At 43.4% G+C, this 24,395-nt stretch overlaps 1 protein-coding gene across 1 annotated transcript in view; it reads right to left on the reverse strand.

The window, feature by feature from the left end:
• MAP3K15 (mitogen-activated protein kinase kinase kinase 15) overlaps positions 1 to 24,395 on the reverse strand; it is a 367,125-nt gene that overhangs the window by 59,251 nt on the left and 283,479 nt on the right. The window contains exons 18-19 of the mRNA XM_089683901.1: positions 19,138 to 19,243; positions 1,161 to 1,318 (exon numbers count right to left, since the gene is read on the reverse strand). Coding sequence (XP_089540027.1) covers positions 1,161 to 1,318; positions 19,138 to 19,243 — 264 coding nt within the window. The remainder of the gene's footprint in view (positions 1 to 1,160; positions 1,319 to 19,137; positions 19,244 to 24,395) is intronic.

The raw sequence follows: 24,395 nt of genomic DNA on the forward strand, positions 1-24,395 counted from the left end.
ACTGATCATCAGTGCCCTGATGATCAGTGTACATGTCTCCTCCGCGGAAAGCCGGTTACCGGCTCTCCCCTCCTCTCGAGCTGTCAGTGTGACAGCTCGAGAGGAGAGAAATGCCTATAACCGGCATTTCCGTGTTTACATGTGATCAGCTGTGATTGGACACAGCTGATCACATGACCGAGCCGACATCTTCGGCTCTCTCTGTGATCCGCTGTGTCCGAGGGACACAGCGCACCGGCGATCACCGCGCTGCACGCTCCCTGAGCCGCGCATGCGCGGTGAGAATGGAAGGACGTCATATGACGTCCTATCAGAACGAGAGAACCACCTTGCACCCGACATTGTACTATATGGTGGGCGGAAGGTGGTTAAAAGAGACCTGGATTCTTTCTTGGATAAACAGAATATAACTGGTTACTAACATTTATAGGTAAAGTAGATGCAGGGAATATCCGATTGCCTCTCAGGGGATCAGGAAGGAATTTTTTCCCCTGCAGGAGCAAATTAGATCATGCTTTGTTGGTTTTTTTTGCCTTCCTCTGGATCAACTGTGGGTGCAGGATTATAACTTTTTTCATGGTTGAACTGGATGGACTTTTGTTTTTTTTCAAGCAGACTAGCTATGTAACTATGTAACTTAAAGCCTAAGTTTGGTTAGAAACGTTTCAGGGGGAAACAGCAGCTGGTGCATAACTTACCCCTTATGAAGTGTATCCAATGTCCTGTTGGCTGCTCATTACTGTAAAAATCCTCCACTCAATGATGCCAGATCTTCCTCAATGAACTTCCATCCCTGTATGGAATCTAACAGTAAAGGGTTTCACTGCTTGCCCCCCCCCCCCTCTGTCCTTCACAAAACTCACTGTATCATTTTCAAAATATGCAAGACATTCAGTAAAGGGACCCTGTTATTCATCAACTTCTCCATTAATAGAATGCAATGTTGCTATGTTGTTTTTTTTTATTTTTGTATGTATCTATGTTTGGAGAATATACCCTCACTTCCTGAATCTTAGGTTCTAATGCATTGTCACTCTATCCAAATCAAATAAGAATTGTGTCTAATAACACGCTTTAAATATCCCTTTAAGAACTGAAAATATGCAGTTTTTTAGTAGTCCTTATATAGTATCATAAACATTTGTTAGATGAAACTTTACCTTGAACATTGCAGCTTGCGGTTCCCCTAGCTCATGGAATGGGGGCCTTCCAGTTGCCATTTCAATAATTGTACAGCCAAGAGACCAAATATCAGCAGGCGCTCCATATCCTCTGGGCCCTTTATCTATAATCTCCGGTGCCATGTATTGTAATGTGCCTGAGCAAGAAAGTATAGGACAAATCATGTTAAAGCTAAGTATAAAGAGAACATATGTAAGAAAGTCATAAATAACAGCTTTGATCAGTAGTAGGGATGCACCGGTACCTTTTATTTTTTATTGGCGAGCACGAGTACCGATACTTTCGGTCAAGTACTCGTCAATACCGATTACAGATACTTTGGGGTGCAATTTGTGTTAATAGATCATTGAGCATGGGATGCTTGCAGGGAGGTTTCCCGCACTGCTCCTGTTTGAACTTGGGCTATGAAAAGACTGAGTTCACACAAGAGCAGTGGAGAAATCGCAACTGATTTGGGCAGGAATCGCATTCCTGTTCAAATCACATGCTAATCTTTGCAGTGCAATTTTCGGCCATTAATGGTTAAGGTATCGGGAGTATTTTCAGGAGTAGTCATGAAAATACTCGGTATCGGTGCATCCCTAATCAATAGAGATTACAATTACATTGTATTCTTACAAAAAGAGGTTTATCACTTGGCTCAATGAATAAAGTGTTTACTTCAGTTATGTGCAGCATGATTAGTTCTTCAAAATGAACATAGCTTCATCTTATACACCAAGCTATAGCTGGCCACAGATGGATAGAATTTTGAACAAAAATTCTTAGGTAAAGCTTTAGGAAAATGTGTACAAAAATTCTCAAAACATTCAAATGTCAGTTGAAAGATTTTTTTGCTTTTAACTCTAGATTTTGGAATGAATGGACTTTACAGAACAAAAACCGCTGTTAGTAATTCATTAATTCGAGAAAATGTTTCCATCCTGCTTTTTCAAATTGTTTCATCACTCTAGCCGAAATGAATTTTGATTTGACCCACTGATTAGAAAAATGAACAAACTGTCTTAGAACATTATTTTCCTAAGAATGTTCTTTCAAAAATCTAATCAATACCCAGCTTAAGTAAACAGTTTTTACTAAATTAACCTCAAAATCTACAATGGGTGAATTATCACCATTAGAGTTGGTAAGATAAACCTTATAAGAAGCCATCAAGTGATTCTTCCAATTGGTGCTCACCCAGAACTGAAGTATAGGTTGTAGCTGGAGATACGTACTGTAGTTAGATAGTTAGTTAGATATTAAAAATCCCTTGTAATTATATCACTTTGGCACAGTCATTTATTTCCTAGGGTAATTTAGCTTTATCCAGCCAGCTTCTTAGGAAGATTAGCATATGATTTGTATCTACAGTATTGGTAGAATGGTTATTCTGTACTAGGTATACAAAAAGTACATGCTTTTTTATGCTTATGGAAGACACCAGAGCATTCCACAGCTGTCGTTTGGAAATAGTTGTTCTATAATTTTGTTCACAGAACATCCTGTTGCCATTATACAGTATTTATTTTGAGAAAATAACACACACCTGTGCATATACTGTACAGTAATTGTGCTTATATTTGCTAAGATGTGCAACTTAGGCCCCTTTCACAAGGGTGGACAGCCAGCAGACCCAATCAGACCATCCACTGTTCTCTATGGAGAGGTGGATGTAAACACACACGTGTCTGTTTACACCTGTCTGCATCTGATCTGACCTGCTAAAAACAGACAGATGGGGGATCTGCTCCCCTTTCATCTAGTGGATTGGTTTGGATGGATGACAGTCGGATGTAAACATATAGGCAGTCTGTTTATATCTGAAGGTCCCTTAGAAAACAGCGGGCTGTGTCCATGTCTGCTCTGCACAAGTGGAGCGGACACTGATCTGTCATCCGCCTGCTCAGCAGGGATCTGCAAACAGATACCCTGCTAAGCAGGCTTACCAGTCTGCCCACATGAAAGGGGCCTTATAGTTTTATTTCCTCCAGTGCCTGCTGCCATCTTTCAGTTGATGGCAGCACATCAATGGAGGGAGTAAATCACAAAGGCCACAATCACATCTGGGTATTTGTGACCTCCGGCAAAATTCTGCATGCAATTCCAAAGCACCCTGTAAAAGTGACAAATCACACCACATGTTTGGGTGCCGTTAATTTTAAATAGCAGCTAAGTACCGTATGCTCCTGCCGCGACTGACGCACAATAAGTCGCCATGCAATCAGGCCAAACCACACTGCACAAAGCTTGTTGCCCAAAAGAAGCTCCTGCTCCTTTTTGGGCGATAAGCTTCATGTGTCGAGGTTTGCCACAACAATTGCAGCAGAACCGCACTGAGTTTAGGTGCCATTAAAAATGAATGGCACCCAAACATGTGATTTGTCAGTTTGCAGAGCACTTTAGGATCGCCTGCAGAATTGCAGAAATTCTGCCAGAAATCATAAATGCCCAGATGTGAATGGGGCCTTAGTGATTTCCTTGCAAATGCCCAGATGATAAAGCCTGAATAACTGATAAGTATTGCAACTGAGGTCATAAATATTGTATTATTCTTTTTCTTTTGTATTATGAAATTGACAATCTCTAATCCAAAAACAGAGTATAACAAAGTCAATTTATCTTATGTTATAATTTGGTTTGTGAGTTCCTGTGTCCCCACAGGTGGTAGGTAATGAAGCTACACTCGTTAGTAAATGAATGTGTACTGTACCATGATAGAGCCAGACAGCTCAACACTGCCTGAATTTGAGCTGAATTCAAAGTACAAGATAACAATGAAAGGTACCAGACGGTTCAGAGTTTACTTCAGTGATGGACAGAGGAGATCATGGCTGCAGCTCTCACTAGAGAAGGAGAATAAAAAAATGTGTGGAACTGCTGAGATAGATTTTGCTTTCTGCACTGTTAGAACTTGTAGTTCTGCATTGTCTTTGTGGCTTTCTGGCCACTGGGACTTTAACATTCGCTCTTCCTTCAAATGCTGCCTGTGTGGCCTTGAAGCTGGGGCCAGCACACACAGCCCTTCGAGGACCCGCAATGGGTTTGTGAAGGATCTCTGCCTTCTGGACCTCCCTTTTCCTGCCACTCTGTCTGGCCTTCCTCCGCTGTTACCGGTTTTGGCTGTTGAGTCCCTTCCTTCATGCCATGCCCTATGCTGAGAACTTAACCCTGGCTGTGCCCCTGTGCTAAGGACTCAACCCTTGCTGTGCTCTGTGCTAAGGACTTAACCCCTGCTGTATCAGACTGTTGCCTGCTACTCACTGTTTATGGACTGTTGCCTTGTGACTCTGGACTACATCCCTGCTGTACTAGATTGCTGCCCAGTGCCTCTGAACTTATTCCTTGATGTGCCCTATTGCCACCCTGTTATATTTAAGTGTTCTTGCATGGCAAGACCACTTACTGTTATCTCACATATATATTCTTATTATTATAGCCAAATTTACCACTCTAACTCCTCCCACAGTTTTTACACTACATAGACGGTAATATACCGAAACGTGCGGATTGTTCCCGATTGGTGTGCTATTACTTTGTGGATCGTTTCGCCGAATGGTTCACGAAATATCAGCGTTTTTGTGGTGAAATTGGTCCCATAGGAATGAATGGCGGAATGTTCAAAACTAGAGTGGGAGCTGACAAAAACTAGAGTGTGAGCTGAAAAATCAGGACATGATTTCTAAACTGCCATCACTCCCTCATTTTCAAGCCCACCTACACAAATCTTATATCAAAACGTTCAGCTATCCCTGCTGCCACTAAAAATGTCCATGGCTAAGCCATAGTCCTGATAGTTTTCACAATATGACCATTTGTTTGCAACTCACGCCGCCCATTGACATTCATTGAAACTCCACTCTAGCCACCTCAAATTTGAAAGGCAATGTCTACACTGCGACTGTGCCTTCATTTGTAATATTTCAGAGACATACTATGCATCAAAATATAGGCCTGGGTCTTGTGATTCTCACAATATAAAGCTCTTCGCTGTAGGATTTATATTTTTTAAATTACAACCGTTTGAAAATGGCAACCGCCAGTGAAGTGAGCAAGTTGGAGCAGTTTGTTTTTAACTGCTCTTCTCTGCCCTTGCTGTAGAGTGAGTTGCCATAGGAACCCAGGTGTGTGAGCAGGCAGCAGAGTGACAAAAGCTAGCATGCAGTCCAACCTTTTCACAGTTACTCCAGCCACTCCACCCAGTTACTCCGCCCACTCCAGTTGTAGACTACTGGTGGAGGCAAGAACACTTCACACAATTTCCCCAGAAATTGTATTTTTTCTAGTTCTACATGTCCTTCACGGTGTTGGAATTATTGCCCTGTGGCCTTCCCCTTATGACTCCCAGCTTTTTCAGCCCCCCAAAATAAAGACCCCCTTGGCACAGAGTTCAAAACAACTCTTGGTCTCAGCACGTATTCTGTCCCACTCACACCTCTATCACAATTATGATTCTCTGAAAGAGGAAATTACAAGAAACAGAAGATAGGAGTTAAGCCAGCTATAGATGGATCGAATCTCCTCCGGTTCAGCAGGAACCGTCCAAGATTCGATCCATCTATGGGCAGGCTAGATGTACGCAAGTCAATCCATTGACTGATTTGGATACAACCAGCATTTTTTTTGCATGTGATTACTGCTGGCGGCTACAGCTAACAGCAGTAATCATTGTGTTCTGCTGGCCAGGAAGGCTCCTTGCAGGCAGAACACAATAGCATTGCAGGAGCAATTTCCCCATCAACACTGACTGGGATTGGTTTACTAAAAGCAAATAGGCTGTGCACTGCAAGGGCACTGAAGGTGCTGTTGTTCTAGATCTGAGGGGAACATGCAAGGAAAATAAAAAAAAAATAGCATTTTTGCTTTTACATGATTGGATGAAAGAAATCAGCAGAGCTTTGCCTCATTTCAGAGCTTCCGCTTGGATCTGAAGCAACTGCCCTTGCAGTGCACAGCTTATTTGTCTTTATTAAATCAACCCCTCTGAGTTTATGGGGGAATCTAGCAATTTTCTTTCCTTCCACCCATGGTGGAATCATCTATGGCACAGGTGGAAAAATCCGGCCATCCTACTTCCAGTGCTTTCAGTTCTTTCTGCTCTCCCCTCAGTCCTGAAAGTAGTGTCGGCTTTGTGTGATCTGAGCGCATGCGTGGCTGATCGGTGTCCCAGGAAACAAGACTAAACATTCCTGCATTCTCTCTTCCACAGTCTCGCCAGCAGCGCAAGCTGTGTGTGAGCTGAGCACATGCGTGGTCGATAGGTTTCCTACGTGACAATACTAAACATTCCCGCTCTCTCTCTGCCACAGTCCAGCCAGCGGTGCCAGCTTTGTGTGAGCTGAGCACATGCACAGTTGGTCCGGCATAGCTGTCAGTGGCAGATATGCCTGACAGCTCTGGCGGCTGTGTTTGTATTTCATCTAGGGGACTTCATCTTGGGGATTATCCGTGTTGTACATGTTACAGTGCATTTGCTGTTGATGATGATGATTTTGATGGTGAAATAAGACATATAGGGCAGAACTGAACACTGGTACTGGAGCTGAACACACAGATCTGCCTACACAAGGAGGTACTAACCATATCTCAATACACAGGGAGGGAGCCGCCTAAACAGGGAGGTACTAGAGCTGGGCCAGATAGGAAGGTAGGAGAGAGTACAGATGTGAGAAAGCTGTGGGGAGGGGGTGGGGGTGAGGGTTGTGGAATCAGATGTGTACAGAGGTGGGGGATAGGGGGATTGTGGTGTGTGCAGAGGTCAGAACCCAGGAGGAGAAGTGGAAATGAGATGTAGATTGCACACTGTGAATAGCATACTCCTGAAGCCTGCATTCTGTACATGGAGCACTCCTGAACCCTGCACTCTGTGCTTTTTCGCGCTCCTGAACTTCACACTCTGTACATAACGCACTCCTAAACCCTGCACTCTGTACGTAGCGCACCCCTGAACCCCGCACTATGTACATAGTGCACTCCTGAACTCTGCACTCTGTATGTAGCCCACTCCTGAACTCTGCACATAGCGCACTCCTGATCCCTGCACTCTGTACATAGCGCACTCCCAAACCCTGCACTTTGTACACAACACACTCCTGAACCCTGCACTCTGTACGCAACGCACTCCTGAACCTTGCATTCTGTATGTAGCGCACTTCTGAATCCTGCTCTTTGTACATAACACACTCCTGAACTCTGCACTCTGTACATAATGCACTCCTGAGCCCTGCACTCTGTATGCAACACACTCCTCAACCCTGCACTCTGTATGCAGCGATTGGGCAATGGGATCACACTCACACAGACGCGAGGCATCAGAGTCAGACATTACCTTCCTCTGAAGGTGCAGCTCTGCCTCCACTGATGAATGGGAAGAGAAGGGCTGAAACTCCACAGTGATCAGCAGCCACCAGCTGGTTTGCAGTAAGGGACTGAGTCTGAGAGGAACACAGGAAGGAGTGGCAGCTCAGCTGCTACAGTGGCCCCAGACACCCGGCATCTTCCTCTGTCCTTTCTTCCTCCCCTCTGCCGCCAACTGAAGGATAATTCATGAAGTGTCGGCGTCCCACACAGAGAGAATGCCAGCCTGTGCTGCGCCCCAGTGCCCCTAGGTGGCAGTGTGCCCTAGGTGGCCACCAAGTTTGCCTAGTGGAAGCATTGGCCCAGACGTTAACCACCAAGAAAAGCAACAAAAGGTTAAAGGATTAACAGACAGCCTACATTCTCAACTGAATATTTTTGCAAAAATTACAGCAACAATTGATGCAGCAGTGAAAGCCAGCTTTCTTGTGGCTGAAGAAATTGCACAAGCTTCAAAGTGCTTTTCAGGAGGTTCATTTATAAAGCAGTGAACGATGAAGGTATGTGAACAGGTGTGCCCTGAGCAGAGACAAGCTTTTATCAAATACAGCTTGACAAGAAACACTATTGCAGATCGAGTCAGGGACCTTGTGGGTAATCTGACAACACAGCTGGCTGAAGAAGCATGCAGTTATCTGGCATTTTCATTAGCTGTTGACGAAAGTACAGACAATACTGATACAGCTCATCTAGCCATTTTTGTAAAAGGTGTGAACGAAGACATGTCTGTCAGTGAGGAGCTCTTGGATGTGGTCGCCATGCACAGGAAAACAACTGGGAGGGACATCTTCAATGTGGTGGAGGAATCCATAAATAAAAGGAAATCGCCTTGAAAAAAGTTGATGGGGCTTACTATTGATGGCGCACCTGTAATGTGTGGAGAGAGAACTGACTTGGTTGGACTGTTGAAAGAGAAAATACAAAGAAGTAACTGCCACACATCACTGATAACTTACCATTGCATTATCCACCAAGAACCTCATCACCTTCAGATGGAATTAATAGAACTTCAGTGCAACACTAGCCTAAGAGCAAAATTCTCTCTACAGTTGAGGACTTTTACCGTCTCCTTCACCCTGCTTTTATTTAAAATTCTTTTTATTCATGTTAGTAAAGTTTTGAGAATATAAACAATCGCTGCAATATCAAAGGCATAAAAAAGTGTCAAGTATTACAGCCATCACACCTTATATTCAGTTAGGTCCATATATACAGTATTTCACAGAAATGAGTACACCCCTCACATCTTTGTAAATATTTTATTATATCTTTTCATGTGACAACACTGAAGAAATTACACTTTGCTACAATGTAAAGTAGTGAGTGTACAGCTTGTATAACAGTGTAGATTTGCTGTCCCCTCAAAATAACTCAACACACAGCCATTAATGTCTAAATTGCTGGCAACAAAAGTGAGTACACCCCTAAGTAAAAATGTCCAAATTGCGCCCAAAGTGTCAATATTTTGTGTGGCCACCATTATTCTCCAGCACTGCCTTAACCCTCTTGGGCATGGAGTTTACCAGAGCTTCACAGGTTGCCACTTGAGTCCTCTTCCACTCCTCCATGACGACATCACGGAGCTGGTGGATGTTAGAGACCATGTGCTCCTCCACCTTTCATTTGAGGATGCCCCAAAGATGCTCAATAGGGTTTAGGTCTGGAGACATGCATGGCCTGTCCATCACCTTTACCCTCAGCATCTTTGATGCAGTGTGCTGCGTATGGTCTGAGCAGTGACAGGCTGACCCTCCACCCCTTCGACCTCTGCAGTAATGCTGGCATCACTCATACGTCTATTTCCCAAACACGACCTCTGGATAGGACGCTGAGCATGTGCACTCAACTACTTTGGTCGACCATGGCGAGGCCTGTTCTGAGTGGAACCTGTCCTGTTAAACCGCTGTATGATCTTTGCCACCATGCAGCAGCTCAGTTTCAGGGTCATAGCAATCATCTTATAGCCTAGGCCATCTTTATGTAGAGCAACAATTTTTTTTTCCAGACCCTCAGACAGTTCTTTTCCATAAGGTGCCATGCTGAACTTCCAGTGACCCGTATGAGAGTGTGAGAGCGATAACACCAAATTTAACACACCTGCTTCCTATTCACACCTGAGACCTTGTAACACAAATGAGTCACATGACACCGGGGAGAGAAAATGGATAATTAGGCCCAATTTGGACATTTTCACTTAGGGGTGTACTCACTTTTGTTGCTAGCGGTTTAGACATTAATGGCTGTGTGTTGAGTTATTTTGAGGGGACAGCAAATTCTGGAGGGTTCTGGAGATCGTGGAACTTCTCTGGAATAACACACAGAACCTAAGCAATTTAACCATGCACAGGATTTGGGATAGTTCAGGCCATGTGGGCCCGAATCAAATATTTACAGATACTGTATAGGCAACTTTGTGTATGCACCACAGTCAATGAAGGTATGTAAACCTTAAAAATGAACTCTCTTGCTAGTTCCTTTAGGTCTGGTAAATATACCATTGAAAGCAGCTTGCTTCATCTGTTTAATAAGTGCAAAAAAATCCTGTTGATTGTAACAGAAATCTTGTGAGCTTGTAACTTCTTGTGCTCTCTGCCTGTGCTGACTGTTATCAGCAACATTGTTCTCAGCTGTGTCTGAGGACTGCAGAGCTACAATCTTCCAGGTTATGGACAATAACAGAGGGGCAAAGCCCCGCAATTCTATTGTTTCAATTGTATTTATACAATGGTGTGAGTGACCAGCCATCCTAAGGCCCATTTCCCATGAGCGAACCGATCGGGTCCGCCTGTCAGATTTTCAGGCGGATCCAATCAGATCCTTCATTATCCTCTATGGAGTGGATGGTGTAAACAGACATGTATCTGTTTACACCTGCCTACCTCCAATCCAATTCCATCTAGCGGATTAGATCAGGTGACAGTTGGGTGTAAATGGACAGGCAGTCCGTTTACATCCGACAGCCCACAGTGTTGAGTGCGCTGTGTCTGTGTCCATTCCTCATAAGTGCAGTGGACTCGGACCAGCCATCTGCCTGCTCAGTGGGGATCAGCAGACAGATTCCCCGCTGAGCAAGCGGACTACTAGTGGAGTCCACCCTTTGTGGAAGGGGCCTAAGACTGAAAGTGTGTTACTGGCAGAAATGCCAGGTGAAAATAAAGTAAAACTAGATTAAAAAAGGAAAACTAAAGCAGTCACCAAATCTAGGGACTTGGTAAACTGTAAAATATTATTTTGTTTTTGGGTTTAGTTACACTAGTTGGCCATGAGTGAGGGCGTGTCTCTCAGGAGCTCCACACTGACCTGTACTACAGTCTGGTCACCTGCCTCCACCTGTGGCTGACACTATGCTGAAAGGGGGCAGGAAGCCTCAAGGAACTGGTCCGATGACCTGGAGCTCTTTGGTGCTGGATTTTTTCACTCCCAGAGCAGCGGCAACCGGAGCTCCGGAGGGAATCAACATGGCGCCCGAAGCACATGGTGTGGCAGATGCTACACAGGTGGATGTTCTTACACTCCAAGACTATTTGCCTCTTCTATCGGGTGAGTTTCCCTGGGAACTCTTTCCCCCGGTACCACCGGATCTCACCCAGGCTGGCTTAGTCTGTCAGCAGGTGGACGTTTTGACCTCATGGCCAGCTGCTTTGGGCCCGCCAGCCTGTCAGATACTGAGGCTCCAGTATTTCTAGCCACCCTCACCACGAACAGGATATTCAGCTGCTAGCTCTGACCTTAAGGCAGGCTTTTAAGGAAGAATTCCGGGAAGTTAAAGATGCTCTAAACTCTTTTACTGCACAGGTAGATGTGCTCGAAATGGGACAGTCACAGTGAAACAGTATCGGCAACACCTGTATACACTAAGTCTGCACCAAGATGATCTTGAGAATAGGTGTAGGAGGAATAACCTTAAACTGCGGGGTATTCCAGAAGCTACCTCACCCCACAATCTCCATACCACTGTGATCGCCATTCTGAAAACAGTGCTGGATAGAGCTCCGGATGCTGCCCTGGAGATTGATAAGAGTCCACCGCATCCAGGGACCTGCTCCCATGGAAGAGGGGCACCCACGGGATACCCTGCGCAGAGTGCACTTCTATAACCTAAAGGAGGAGATCCTCCACAGAGCGTGGCAAGGGGTCCATTGGCTTTGACTGGACAACTATTCAAATCCTCCCTGACCTCTCCAGACAAACCCTTCAGCTACGCCGCAACCTAAAACCCCTTCCTATCAGTTCGGAAAGGTAATCACTCAATGACACTACGTACTCCAGCACAACTGCCAGACCTTTTTGCCCTGCTGGGGGTCCCGGCCATCTCTGTCCCGGACTGGACGACCTTGGACTTCTCCTCGCAACTTCTGCTGCAAAGCGGAATGCACAAAGAACTGGTTGGGTGGGTCCGCGGGGGAGGGAGTCATGACTCTCCGTTGACGGGGCTTCAGGGTTTCCCTCTCCTGTCCCTGATGTTGTTGGCTGACAGCCAGGATTTTCTACCTGTAACTTGTACTGTCTACCTGACTGTGTTTATGTGTCTGGGGCAATCGGTCTGGATCTACCATCTTTATGATACCGAGTATGGATCGTGGTCCAGATAGGAACTGGCTTGACATCTACATGAGGGCTGCCTCAGGGATCTGACGGGCTGTTTGGCTTAACACTTTGGATTTTATGTTTCCTATATCCTTGTTTAACCTCCCTGGTGGTATTCCCGAGTGTAGCTCGGGGTAAAGTTTCAATACCAAAAGCGGTAACCCCGAGCTACACTCGGGAATACCCTGCAGCGTTGCTCCGGGATCTCTTCCTCACTTACCTTGTCCTGCGCTCCCGCGATGTCCCTCCTGCAGTGTCCCCGTCAATGTCCTCCGGTGGATGTCGGCCTCTGTCTTCTGGGTTCCGTTCCCTGCAACGTCGGAACGTACGGGGGACGGAACGACGGGAAATTCAAAAATGTGAAAAAGTGACATTCACTAAAATCACATGTAAAACATTACTGTATCAAAGCATTGCACGTACATTTTGTCCCTAGTGCTTTGTCCTGTGCCCTGCCTGCATTTTTACTGTTCTTTCTGCCTGGAAACTGAGAAATGTCCATGGCGTCCAAAAAGCGTCCCTTTAGGTCAAAATCGATTTTAGACCAGCTAGAGAACAGCAATAGTAAATTAGAACTACTTGCAGAATTGAGTGATAATGATTTGTGGGGAAAGTCGTCATCAGACACTGAAAACGATTTTGCGACTTTGCTCAGTAATGTGCAAACTTGGCGCTATATTTCAAATTTCATTGTTTTTGGTTTGATTATATTATTGAATTAAATTTATTATTATATTATTCTTTTTATGATTATTTATTAAATTATAATTTATGATTTCGTGTTTCAAATTTTAACATACTCGGAATGTTTACTAGACTCTTGTTCGGACAGATTTCAGTGAGTTATTCCTAACAATTACAGGCCTACAATAAAAAAATACATATTTCTATGCAAAAAAATGTACCGCTTTGAGCACAGAAATATTGACATAATCAGACTGCTAGGGAGGCTACTGGTTGGAACAGTTAGATATCTGAAAGGTTTTGTTGGAGGACAATTTTTCAGTTACCATTAGCGTCTATTATAGGACGGGCCTGGCACATCCTGCCGGATGACTCTCCTGCATTGTCTTTGCGGGGTGTTTGCTGGGAGAAGATCTGCCGGTCCATAAATGCTGGCGAGCAACCAAAGATATGCTTTACTCTGACCTCCTGATGTGGGGCCCCAGCTCAGTTTGGTAATTTAGCCTGTGGTTTGGGTCTCTAATACTCCATGTTTCTCACCCACCGTCTGGCAAACCCGGGTGACCGCTTACTATGCGTTACTTGCCACGGGGGAGGTGGGTATTACGTTTTGCAGAATGTTATTCTATCAGCCAGGTGATGTGCGTCTCCAGCTCTATTGTTGCGTATATCTCCCACCACATAGCTTTCACTTCCTGCGGTGCTCTCCCTATAGCTTAATATTAGAGGGGAGTCCTGGGAGAAGGCAGGCCTGCTTGAGGCCACTTACTTAGAGTGTTACTTGAAACTGTGGTTGTTTTTTTTCTCTCTTGCCCTCTATTTTCTTGCTTGTACTAAACTTCTCTCTTTCTTCCCTGACCTAATCTTTCCTTTGCTGAATCTTCTTTGTACCCCCCCCCCCCCCCTTCCTTCTCCTCCCTCCCCCTTTTTTTTCCTCATTTCCCTCATCTCTAAGCCATGTCGTTTCTCAGATGTATATCTTTAAATGTGAAGGGACTAAATAGCCCTGAGAAGCAAGCCATAGTTCTGAGGGAATTCTGGCGCCTCAGAGCGCAGATTGTGTTTGTACAGGAGACCCACTTTGAAACAGACATGTCTCCTAAATTTTCTAATTTCCGATTCCACTTGTCTTACCACAGCACTACTCCTGGTTCAAAAATGAAGGGGTGAGCATCCTGTTTTCCAGAACGGCAGCATGGTCCATCATTGATAAGAAAGTCAACCCTGAGGGTCACTATTTATTCCTTAAAGGGGATCGTAGAGTTACCTTGGCTTCGGTCTATCTCCCTTATCAGGCTCAACTGACGTAACTAGAAGACATACTGAATAACCTACAGAACATCATGGAGGGGGGTGTGATTTTTGGGATGTGACTTAAACTTGGCTCTTGACCCCCTTCTCGATACGTTGCAGTCTTCTTTGCATCTGTCCTACCCATGTCTTAGACGAATCAAGAAAGCTTTGGCATCCCTTAGACTGGTGGATGTGTGGTGGGTTTTACATTCTAATGACCGAGATTACTCTTCTACTCCTCCCCACATGACAGTTATTCCAGGATAGATCATCTTTTTCTCTCCCACTCCTTGCTTCCAGAAGCACTCCATGCATTGATAGCCACCCAAACTGTATCGGATCATGCACCGGTTACTCTAGATTTGCTCTAGATTTGCGGATGGGTTTGATGCACTCTAAAGTATGGTCGTGGAAGCTTAATGAGTCATTGGTGCAGGAGGGCCCTCTTTTAAGTGAACTTACGCAATCCCTGACACAAATCTTTTTAGATAATGACACCCCAGAGGTCTCTCCCGCTATACAGTGGTAATTGCACAAATGTGTCATGCGTCTTATTCAAAAAGCGTCAGAATTAAAAATTGTGGTGGCTACTTTGGAGCGAACCCATAAAAAATCCTTTTCTCAGGCAGTAGCAGCTGGCTGATTTACGTGGTCAAGTAAATTGGCGGAAATGCTTCTTCACAACACTAAGAACAAATCACAGAGACACCGTCAGTTGTTTTAAGAACATGGCAATAAGCCTGGCAGACTATTAGCACATTACCTTCAGGAACTCTGCCTTAGAAGTTATATACCTTTTATTGACAAGGGGCAGGGACAGTGAAGTTATACATCGCAGGAGATTGCACAGGTCTTCCGCTCCTATTACTCGATACTCTATAATCTGAATGCTCCCCTGACGCCAGCTCAAATTTTCACCAAAAAGCGACAAATTGGAGAGTATTTGATTGACTCGGGCTTACCCTCAATCCATCCGGAAGAGGCAGAAAGTCTTAGTGCCCCAGTATCGACAGAGGAATTTTTACGCACAGTTAAGCTCCTTAAGCCTCAGAAAGCCCCGGGGCCAGATGGTCTCACGGGGGCATACTATAAAGCGTTTGCTCCTATCTTGGCACCTAGATTTGTGTGTGCCTTCAATTCAATCCCTGAGGGCCATCCCTTACCATTGAACTTTTTGCGGACCCATATAACTGTCATCCCGAAGGATTATAGGAATTCCTCCCAGTGTAAAAATTATAGGCCCATCTCACTTTTGAACACCGACCTAAAAATCTTTACGAAAATCCTCTCACTTCGATTGTGGCCTCTCCTTCAGGAAATAGTTAATCCTGACCAGGTGGGTTTTATGCCCTCTAAGTAAGCCAAAGACAATACCACCAGAGTCCTGAATGTCATTCACTGGGCCAATTCCCGTAAACTCTTTATGTGTCTGCTTTCCACCAGTGCAGAGAAAGCATTTGACAGGGTGGACTGGCTTTTCCTGAAGGAGACACATAGACATGTGGGAGTGGGACAGGGATTCCTTACTTGGATTGAAGCCATCTATTCTCACCTGTTAGCAGCAGTTAGAACCAACGAGGCCACCTCTGCATATTTTTCTTTGTCGAATGGGACCTGGCAGGTGTTCCCCCTATCACACCTGATATCCATTTTGACTTTAGAACCTCTTTTGAGACATATCCAACTGAATCAGAATGTTAGGGGAATACCAATGGGCCTGACTAAACATAAGGTGGCGGCCTTCGCCGACGATCTTATGTTTTTTTGTAGCAACCCCAGATGTCATCCTCCCAAATCTTCTGGAGGAGCTGAGCCGCTATGGATCCCTCTTGAATTTCAAAATAAACAACCATAAATCAGAACGTCTGAACATTTCCATACCCAAGTCTAGGTTTCGGACCTTCTGCACCTCCTTCCCATTCCAGGAGGCTTCCTCTTGTATTTCATACTTAGGGGTCAAGATTACCCACATCCTAGATTAGATTTTCAAAGCTAATTGTCCCTCTGCCATACGTGCTATGACAGCAGACCTGGGCTGATTTTGCTCATTTGTGGACGGGTAAGAATGCCATACTTAAAATGAACATCATGCCCCGACTTCTATATCTCTTCCAGACACTTCCAATAGTGATACCCTTATCATTTTTTAAGCAGGTGCATGGTGCCTTTCTACGTCTCATTTAGGCGAAATCTCATCCACATATCTCTCATACCTACTTGTCATTGTTCGTTATTTTTCTGCGGTACATCTTGCCAGAATCCTCACCTGGTGTAGAGATAAAGGCCATAAACAGTGGGTGGAGATGGAGCAGTGTTTTATGGATGTTCCTCTTCAATGCCTACCATGTCTGGATCTCAACAGACTTCCAGCCATCAAAACCCCCCCTCTGGTAGGAGCTACTATAGGAGTCCTGAAAGATGCAACGGTGGTCGGCTTGTGCAGTCTACGATTTAACGATTATATTCAGTATTAGGCAATCCTAGTTTTTCACTGGGGATCTTGGATGGGAGATTTCTGTCCCTCTTTTCTCGAGAGTTTCCATCTTCGAGATTTAATGGCCTACAAATTGCTTAGTCAACCTGCTGAATCTTTTGTACCACCGTATCTACTTAAGTGGGAAGAAGAGCTTGGTAGGGAATTTTCGACTGAACAGAAGGACCATATTTTATATTTTGCCCACCGCTCCTCACTGTTAAACAAATATCAAGAATTGGGATATAAGCTGCTCACACGATGGTGTCAGGTTCCGGTCACTTTACATCAGATCTGTCCGGAGGCAATAAAGGTATGCTGGCGTTGTAAGGAAGGGGATGGTTCGGTCCTTCATATTTTTAGGTCCTGTAGAAAACTAGCCAATTTTTGGTCACAAGTTAGAGATTATTAAACGCTTGACAGATTTTGACCTAGAGGAAGACCCGGCTAGGTATCTACTGCTCCACTCAGACCTCTTGAGGAAACGATACAAGAACTCCCTACTAATACACTTGATTAATGCTGCTTGAGCCTGCATACCTTCTCTCTGGAAACAGGAGACTCCCCCATCTCTCTCCATGTGGTTGAATAGGATTGACTAAATCCACTCAATGGAAAGTATCATGGCTGCAGTTTGTAGCCAAGAAGACACGTTCCTTCATCGGTGGATCCACTGGTCCCTCTTTACATGTTCTAATGATTATGAGTCCCTGCAACACTCCACCCTCATCTCTCTGTTTCTGTTCTTTACTCTCTTTCTTTGTTCTCTTCTATCTTTTTCTCTTTTTATGTACATGCAGATAGGATGCCAAACTCATTTGTATAGTTATGAAGGTATACCATATAGCTAAGCTTCTCGACTTAATGTTTGATACAATATAGTTTTGTCATTACAATTGCTTTATTATGTAATTTGAATGTACTTAGGTCGACTCCTGTTTAGGTGGCATTTCTCTGCTTCTGTACTTATCGCAAACTTATAAATAAAGAATGTTAAAAAAAAAAATTACTAACAAATGTGTAATTGGTGACTGACTTATCTTAAAGCAAACCTATCTATAGAATTAAAGTGAAAAACAACATTGGCATACAAATGCATCAATCATAAATCTAAAGAGCATTTCCAAGTTATGTTTTTCTCTCCAGCCTTTCAAAGCTCCCTGATACTGGAACTTTCTATTCAAATAATAATTTTATGAAAGTTGAAGTAAAGACACAACACCCTTCATATTCCACAATGCAGTTCTTGGGCCTCTGGAACTTAATGAGAAGACCTGTTTTAACTTTTAATAAGTCAGTAAATACATAGTGAGGGTGGATGGTTCCCTAGAGGGTCAGAGAAAGATACTGTATATTATTATGGTGCCTGCACTTGTGCCCTTGTTGTAAAAGGATAAAAACCACACTGTTCGCTCTCTCTTACTGCGAGAGAACAGTATTGGGTATTTGGGTATTAAACCCAAAGGCAAACATTTATTACTGTATATTGCAGCTTACCATTTCTTAGATGTGGTGGCTGCATTAGTTTTCTTTTTCAGGGTCTCTTTCTTCTATTTTTATCTAGTGATCCAGCCAGTAAGTCTGTTGTTTTTCAAAAGAACACGCTCTCCAGCAACATATATTGAGTTACATGAATGAGACAAGCAGGGGTGCTTACAATACTCAGCTTTTCTTTATTTATCTAAAACCTATATCCCAAAAGGAAAAAACTGTTTGCTGTAGCTGCTTATAAATTTAGCAGGAGGCTGACTTCAATTTGTTAGTGTATTAAAATCTGCTGGTACATCTAACACTCTCCTCCCCCAGACTGATATGATGCTGTCCTAAGGTGCCCCCTGTACTCATTCATCCAGAGTGGGGGGGACTGTAATAAAGGAGGTGTGCTATTGGCTAGATTGTCATGTGAAAAAATAGGGAAAATGCCCAAGAAAAGAAATTGATGCAGCCACCACATCTAATGACTGGTAAGCTGTGACATATTCCATTTTTGGTTTTGGGTTTAATACTGCTTTAATTCCAGCTCTATCCATTGCCCCTTCTAATATGTTTCACCATATTTAGGGCTTTGTTACTGCAGTGTGGAGTGGACTTCACTGGTAAAATGTTTCAATTTTACAATCCAAATTTTATTATGTATGTCTGCTGTCACTTAGAAGACAACACCATGGGAAGCAATATCAATTGTTACTTCTAGAAACTCATGTTGACATCATCAAATGCTATCAGGTTGACAGATGATACTGGGGAGAAAGACTGCCAGCAAGGCACTCAGCTGGAGCTTTCACTGAACCCTGCAAACAAACCAGTCACTCTTTTGGAAACTAGGAGGCAATGTGAATAGCAATATAATTTGTGCAAAAATTACAAGGTCATACATACAACACAGAGAAAAAGCAAGCAAGCAATGATGCAAGTTGTATATTTAACACATGCAAAAACAAAAAAGGACATACAGAACACAAACAGAAATTTGGACAATAAGGACATGCAAGGACATCAAAGAGTCTGTTGGAAAGAGAGAAGGAAAAGGAGGTACTAGAGCACAAATTACTCAAACTACAGTGTAATTTGCTGACGCTTACCAGTAAAAGTCTCAGTACATGGGTTTACTCCAGCAAGTCTCTTAGATGTACCAAAATCTGATATTTTCACCACTCCACTGTATGTGTTCACAAGCACATTATCACCCTAGGATGAAAATTATTGTTACAACACAATTAATCAGGATGGGAAAGGATACATGGGAAGAACAATAATGAGCTCTGAATACATCCAGATGTTTTAATATTTAAAGCTGAAACATTATTTTTAAAACACACAGATATATTTAGCAGCTGATAAATGGTAGACACTGTGAAAAGTCTACTGTCTAACCATCAAGAGGGTAGAGGTCCAACAGATCTTGTCGCTCTGGACCTGGGCTTCAACAACGAAGCCTTCAAAGCCAGTAACCGAGAAGCAGTATTGTGGACCGAGCCTTAGGACATATGTTCCAGATGATCCAGAATGGCCCACAAAAAATCTGTCAGGAGTATAAATATGCTTGAATACCACATCCTCCTGGGCCAGTTCAGTGCAATGAGATTCACTGGAATGCATTCTATCTCAATATGGTGGAGCAGACTTGGGAGAGGCTGGAGATTCAGGAAGCTGGAACTGATCTCAAGGAGTCAGCAGAACATTCACTGTGAAGGCCCTAGGGTCCCTGGACCTGGGGAAAAATCTATTCAGCTTGTTGTTTTTGAATCTGGATGCCAGGTGTCCTCACTTGCAACCAAGGGCATGCAACACCACCAGATGAAGTGCCCATGCCTCTGGTTTAACTCGGTGGAGGCTAAGAAAGTCCTTCTGCCTGTTTTCACACCTAGCATGTGGGCAGGGCAGTTCTGCCAAAGAGAAAATCAAGTCCGCTTCCCTTTGAACGGCGCAACTTCTTGTGCCTCCCTGATGGTTGATGTAGGCTACAGCCATGGCAATGTCCAACTGGATTCCTCTAATTTCCCTTTACTGAGGAGGCATTCAGGACTCCAGCCTGAGAGACTGGCACTCATTGTGAGAACTTACCACACCTTTGGGGCAATGGGTTTCCTTGACTCCAATACTGGGTTAGGGGTCTACCACATTGCATTTTGGTGAAAACTTGGGACTGTGGATAGGCCAAAGGGAATGGCAACAAATTAGAAATGCTGAACTGCTGATTTCAAATAGCGGTGATGAGGAGGAAAAATAGTAATGTGCAAGTACAGTACTGTAAGTGTCTACAGAAGCCAGAAAAGACCCTAGAAGAAGGGGGGCAATTACAGACTTGGCCAATACAATGCATAATTCATGAAATCTCCGGAACAGATTGAGCACCTTCAGATCCAAAACTCCTCTGAAAGGCTTGGAAAAAGTGATCAGGTGAAGTGTTCCTTATTCAGGTTCAGGGTGATGATCCTGGAGCTACTGAACAATAATAAGAAGAAATGCCTGCCTTTTTTGCGGTGGGGAAAAATTTTAGAACATGAAGCAGGGAGGGAGCAGAGTCTGAAACTCCATTTTGTATCCCGTGGAAATTACATTCTAGCCAAAAAGGCTGACAGACATCCCCCCCATTTTAACAAGTAGGGATTCCCAATTACTGGTCTTGAAGACAGAGTTGGCTGGCTTGGAGGACCATGTGTCCTGACAAAAGGTTATTCCAGACTTAGGCTTAGAGATGGAGACCTTGAAGAGACTAAAGCAACTTTTCTTAGCGTCAGGAGTAAAAGACCTAGCAGCAGGAGAAGTGAGAGCCTTCTTTTTCTGGGGTAGGAGAGTACTCTTTCCCCCGTAATCTCCTTGAAGTACTCATCCAAGGAGGAACCAAACAGGTGTTCTCCCTCAAAGGGTGAATGCTTTAGACATTGCCTTCATGGGAGTTCCATTGATCAGCCTTCAAGACAAAAATTCCTCTGCATATGAATGGAGAGAAGGCTCATTCTGGAAATCCGGCAAAGGATATCTGCCAAGTCATTCACGCAATTGCATAAGGTTACAGGTAAACGTTCTAGCTGGTGTTGAATTAAAAGATCTGTTGAGATGGAGTTAAGGCTACAGGATTTGCATTTAGTAGAGACAGCAAGGGTCTGGCAGAGGGCCATGGAAGCAACCATAGGTTGCATGGTGGTGCCTGCTGGGAGAAAAGTGGCTCTAAAAGAGGGCCTTTATCTTCTATTTTGCTGGGCCCTTGAAAATGGTACATACACTCACCAGTCGCTTCATTACGTACATCTGTTCAAATTGCTCATCAGCCAATCACATGGCAGCAACTATATGCATTTAGGCATCTAGACGTGGTGAAGACGACTCGCTGAAGTTCAAACTCAGCATCAGAATGGGGAAGAAAGGGGATTTAAGTGACTCTAAATGTGGAATGGTTGTTGGTGCCAGATGGGCTGATGTGAGTATTTAAAAAACTGCTGATCTACTGGGATTTTCACGCACAATCATCTCTAGGGTTTACAGAGAATGGTCTGAACATGAGAAAATATCCAGTGAGCAGCAGTTGTGTGAACGAAAAAGCCTTGTTGATGTCAGAGGTCAGAAGAGAATGGGCAGACTAGTTCAAGATGATATAAGGGCAACAGTAACTCAAATAACCACTCGTTACAACCAAGGTATGCAGAATACATACTCTGAATGCACAACATGTTGAGCCTTGAAGCAGATGGGCTACAGCAACAGAAAATCACATCGGGTGCCACTCCTGTCAACTAAGAACAAGAGATGGGGGCTACAATTTGCACAGGCTTACCAAAACTGGACAATATAAGACTGGGAAAATGTTGCCTGGTCTGAGGAGTCTTGATTTCAGCTGCGACATTCAGATGGTAGGGTCAGAATTTGGTGTAAACAACTTGAAAGCATGGATCCATCCTGCCTTGTATCAACAGTTCATGGATGTGCAGCCAACAAATCTGCAGCAACTGCCTAATGCCATCATGTCAATATGGACCAACATCTCAGAGGAATGTTTCCAACACCTTGTTGAATCTATGTCATGAAGAATTAAGGTAGTTCTGAAGGCAAAAGGGGGTCCAACCCGGTACTAGCAAGGTGTACCTAATAAAGTGGCTGGTGAGTGTACATGAATATTACACATACAATATACTACAGGTATTATCCTCTATATGGACTGTTAGTGTCTTGTTAAGACTAGAGATAGCAGGGTATTACTATTGGTGCTAAATGCAACAATTTCCTGCTTCAGCTGGTTGTTACCATGTTGGTGGCTGCCAACTTCCCCACAACCTTGGTCTAGTGGTGGTGGGGGTCTGTGGTTTATCAAAATCAGGAAGCCCCCTAAAAACAAAGGGACCCCCAGACACTGACCCTACACCCATGTGAATAAAAAGTACATAGTACCCCTTCTCATTCCTACAAAAGTAAACCGTAAACACACTAACACATTTTGACCATTTCTTTATATATTAAAAAAAGATAGTGTCAATCTATCACCAATCATGTCATCCAGTGATGTAGATCTTTGTCAGTCAAGATAAACTACACCCGCTAACCAGAGAATAAAAACCCACAGATATGTCTGATCCTGCCGCTCATGCGAATGACAGCTTCTGACCCCTGCAGCAGACCATTAACAAAAAGGCAGGGTGTCCCAGGTGACATAATTGACCAAGTATAGACTTGACCATATTTAGTCAATGACATCAATGGGGATACCCCAAACTGAACCCAGGTACAGTCAGCTCATCACTACTTTCTTCTGGAGTTTTGTTTCTTTGTAGAGACCCACTTTGCATTCTTTGACCTCCATATATAAATATACCACACAGACAAAAAATATTTTACATTTGTTAAATTAATTTTGCATGTTGTTTACATCATTTCTTCGAATTGCCTTTTTACCTTTTATTTTCACCTGGTGATCCAGCCAGCAAGTCTGTTTTTTCACAGCACAAACTAAAGCAGAATGTATTAGTTTGCATGGATGATCAACTGGCAGGGTTGATTAAAACAGTCAGCTTTTATTTATTTATGCAAAACATATAGCCCAAAAAGAAAAAAAATGCTTGCTGTAACTGAATAAAAAGTATGAGCTGAAGTTTGACTTCAATTTGTTAGTGGTTCTAAATCTGCTGATACATTTAACACTCCACTTTCCTCTTTACTGACAATGCTGCTGTCTGCTGTGCATCCTCTTCTCATTCCCCCAGAGTTGTATCTCACTAATACTGGTGTGTTACTGGCCAGATCACCAGGTGGAAACAGGAAAAAAACAGCAAAGAAAGGAAAACTGATGCAGCCACCATATATGATGACTGGTAAGCTGCAATACAATACATTTTTGGTTTTGGGTTTAATACCACTTTAAGTAAAACATGTGGCATATTATTCAAATTAAGGTAAAAAAAAGACCCCTAAAGCACAGGTTTCTAGTCAAAGCATGTCACTAATATTTAGTGTATTCAATCAATGTTTGGAATTTTGCATCCATTTCAATTCAAATGGTAATTTGATAATAAAAACAATATAGAAGATACAAAAAAACATTCCTTTATGCTATAATTGTTGTAAGCGGTTAGACTTATTAATAATGTTTGAATTATTATTATTATTGTTGAGCAAATACAGCACCTCAACTAGGTTTACCATATAATAAATATTAGGTGGGCGGCACAGTGGCTAAGTGGTTAGCACTTCTGCCTGGCAGTACTAGGGTCACGGTTCAAATCCCAACCATGACACCAACTGCCTGGAGTTTGCATGTTCTCCCTGTGCCTGCGTGGGTTTCCTCTGGGTACTCCAGTTTCCTCCCACACTCCAAAGACATGCTGGTAGGTTAATTGGCTCCTGTCTAAATTGGCCCTAGTATATGAATGTTAGTTAGGGACCTTAGATTGTACACCCCTTGAGGATTAGGGACTGATGTGAATGTACAATATATAGATGTAAAGTGCTGCGTAAATTGATGGCGCTATATAAGTACCTGAAATAAATAAATAATAAAATCACAGTATTGAACTGCTTAGATTTTCTTTAAGTCATGTAAAATTGACAAGCTATATTAACAGCGTATGTACTGTATGTCAGTTTCATTTTTAACATCTACATAAATAAAAGGCTAACTTCTTCACTGTATTTCTTAGCTGTTTGTAACCAAATATGTTGTCATCTTCTATATTTTCACACCTCTTGTTAGTTATATCATTACAGCAAACTTCTGGGTTTTGTGTCATCCTAAAGCAGTGTTTCTCAACTCCAGTCCTCATGGACCCCCAACAGGTCATGTTTTCAGGATTTCCCTCAGATGAAACAGCTGTGGTAATTACTAAGGCAGTGAAACTGATCAAATCACCTG

Source organism: Staurois parvus, unplaced genomic scaffold (genome assembly GCF_062004578.1).
Source record: "Staurois parvus isolate SC_StPar_1 unplaced genomic scaffold, SC_StPar_1.0 ptg000327l, whole genome shotgun sequence".
NCBI lineage: Eukaryota > Metazoa > Chordata > Amphibia > Anura > Ranidae > Staurois > Staurois parvus.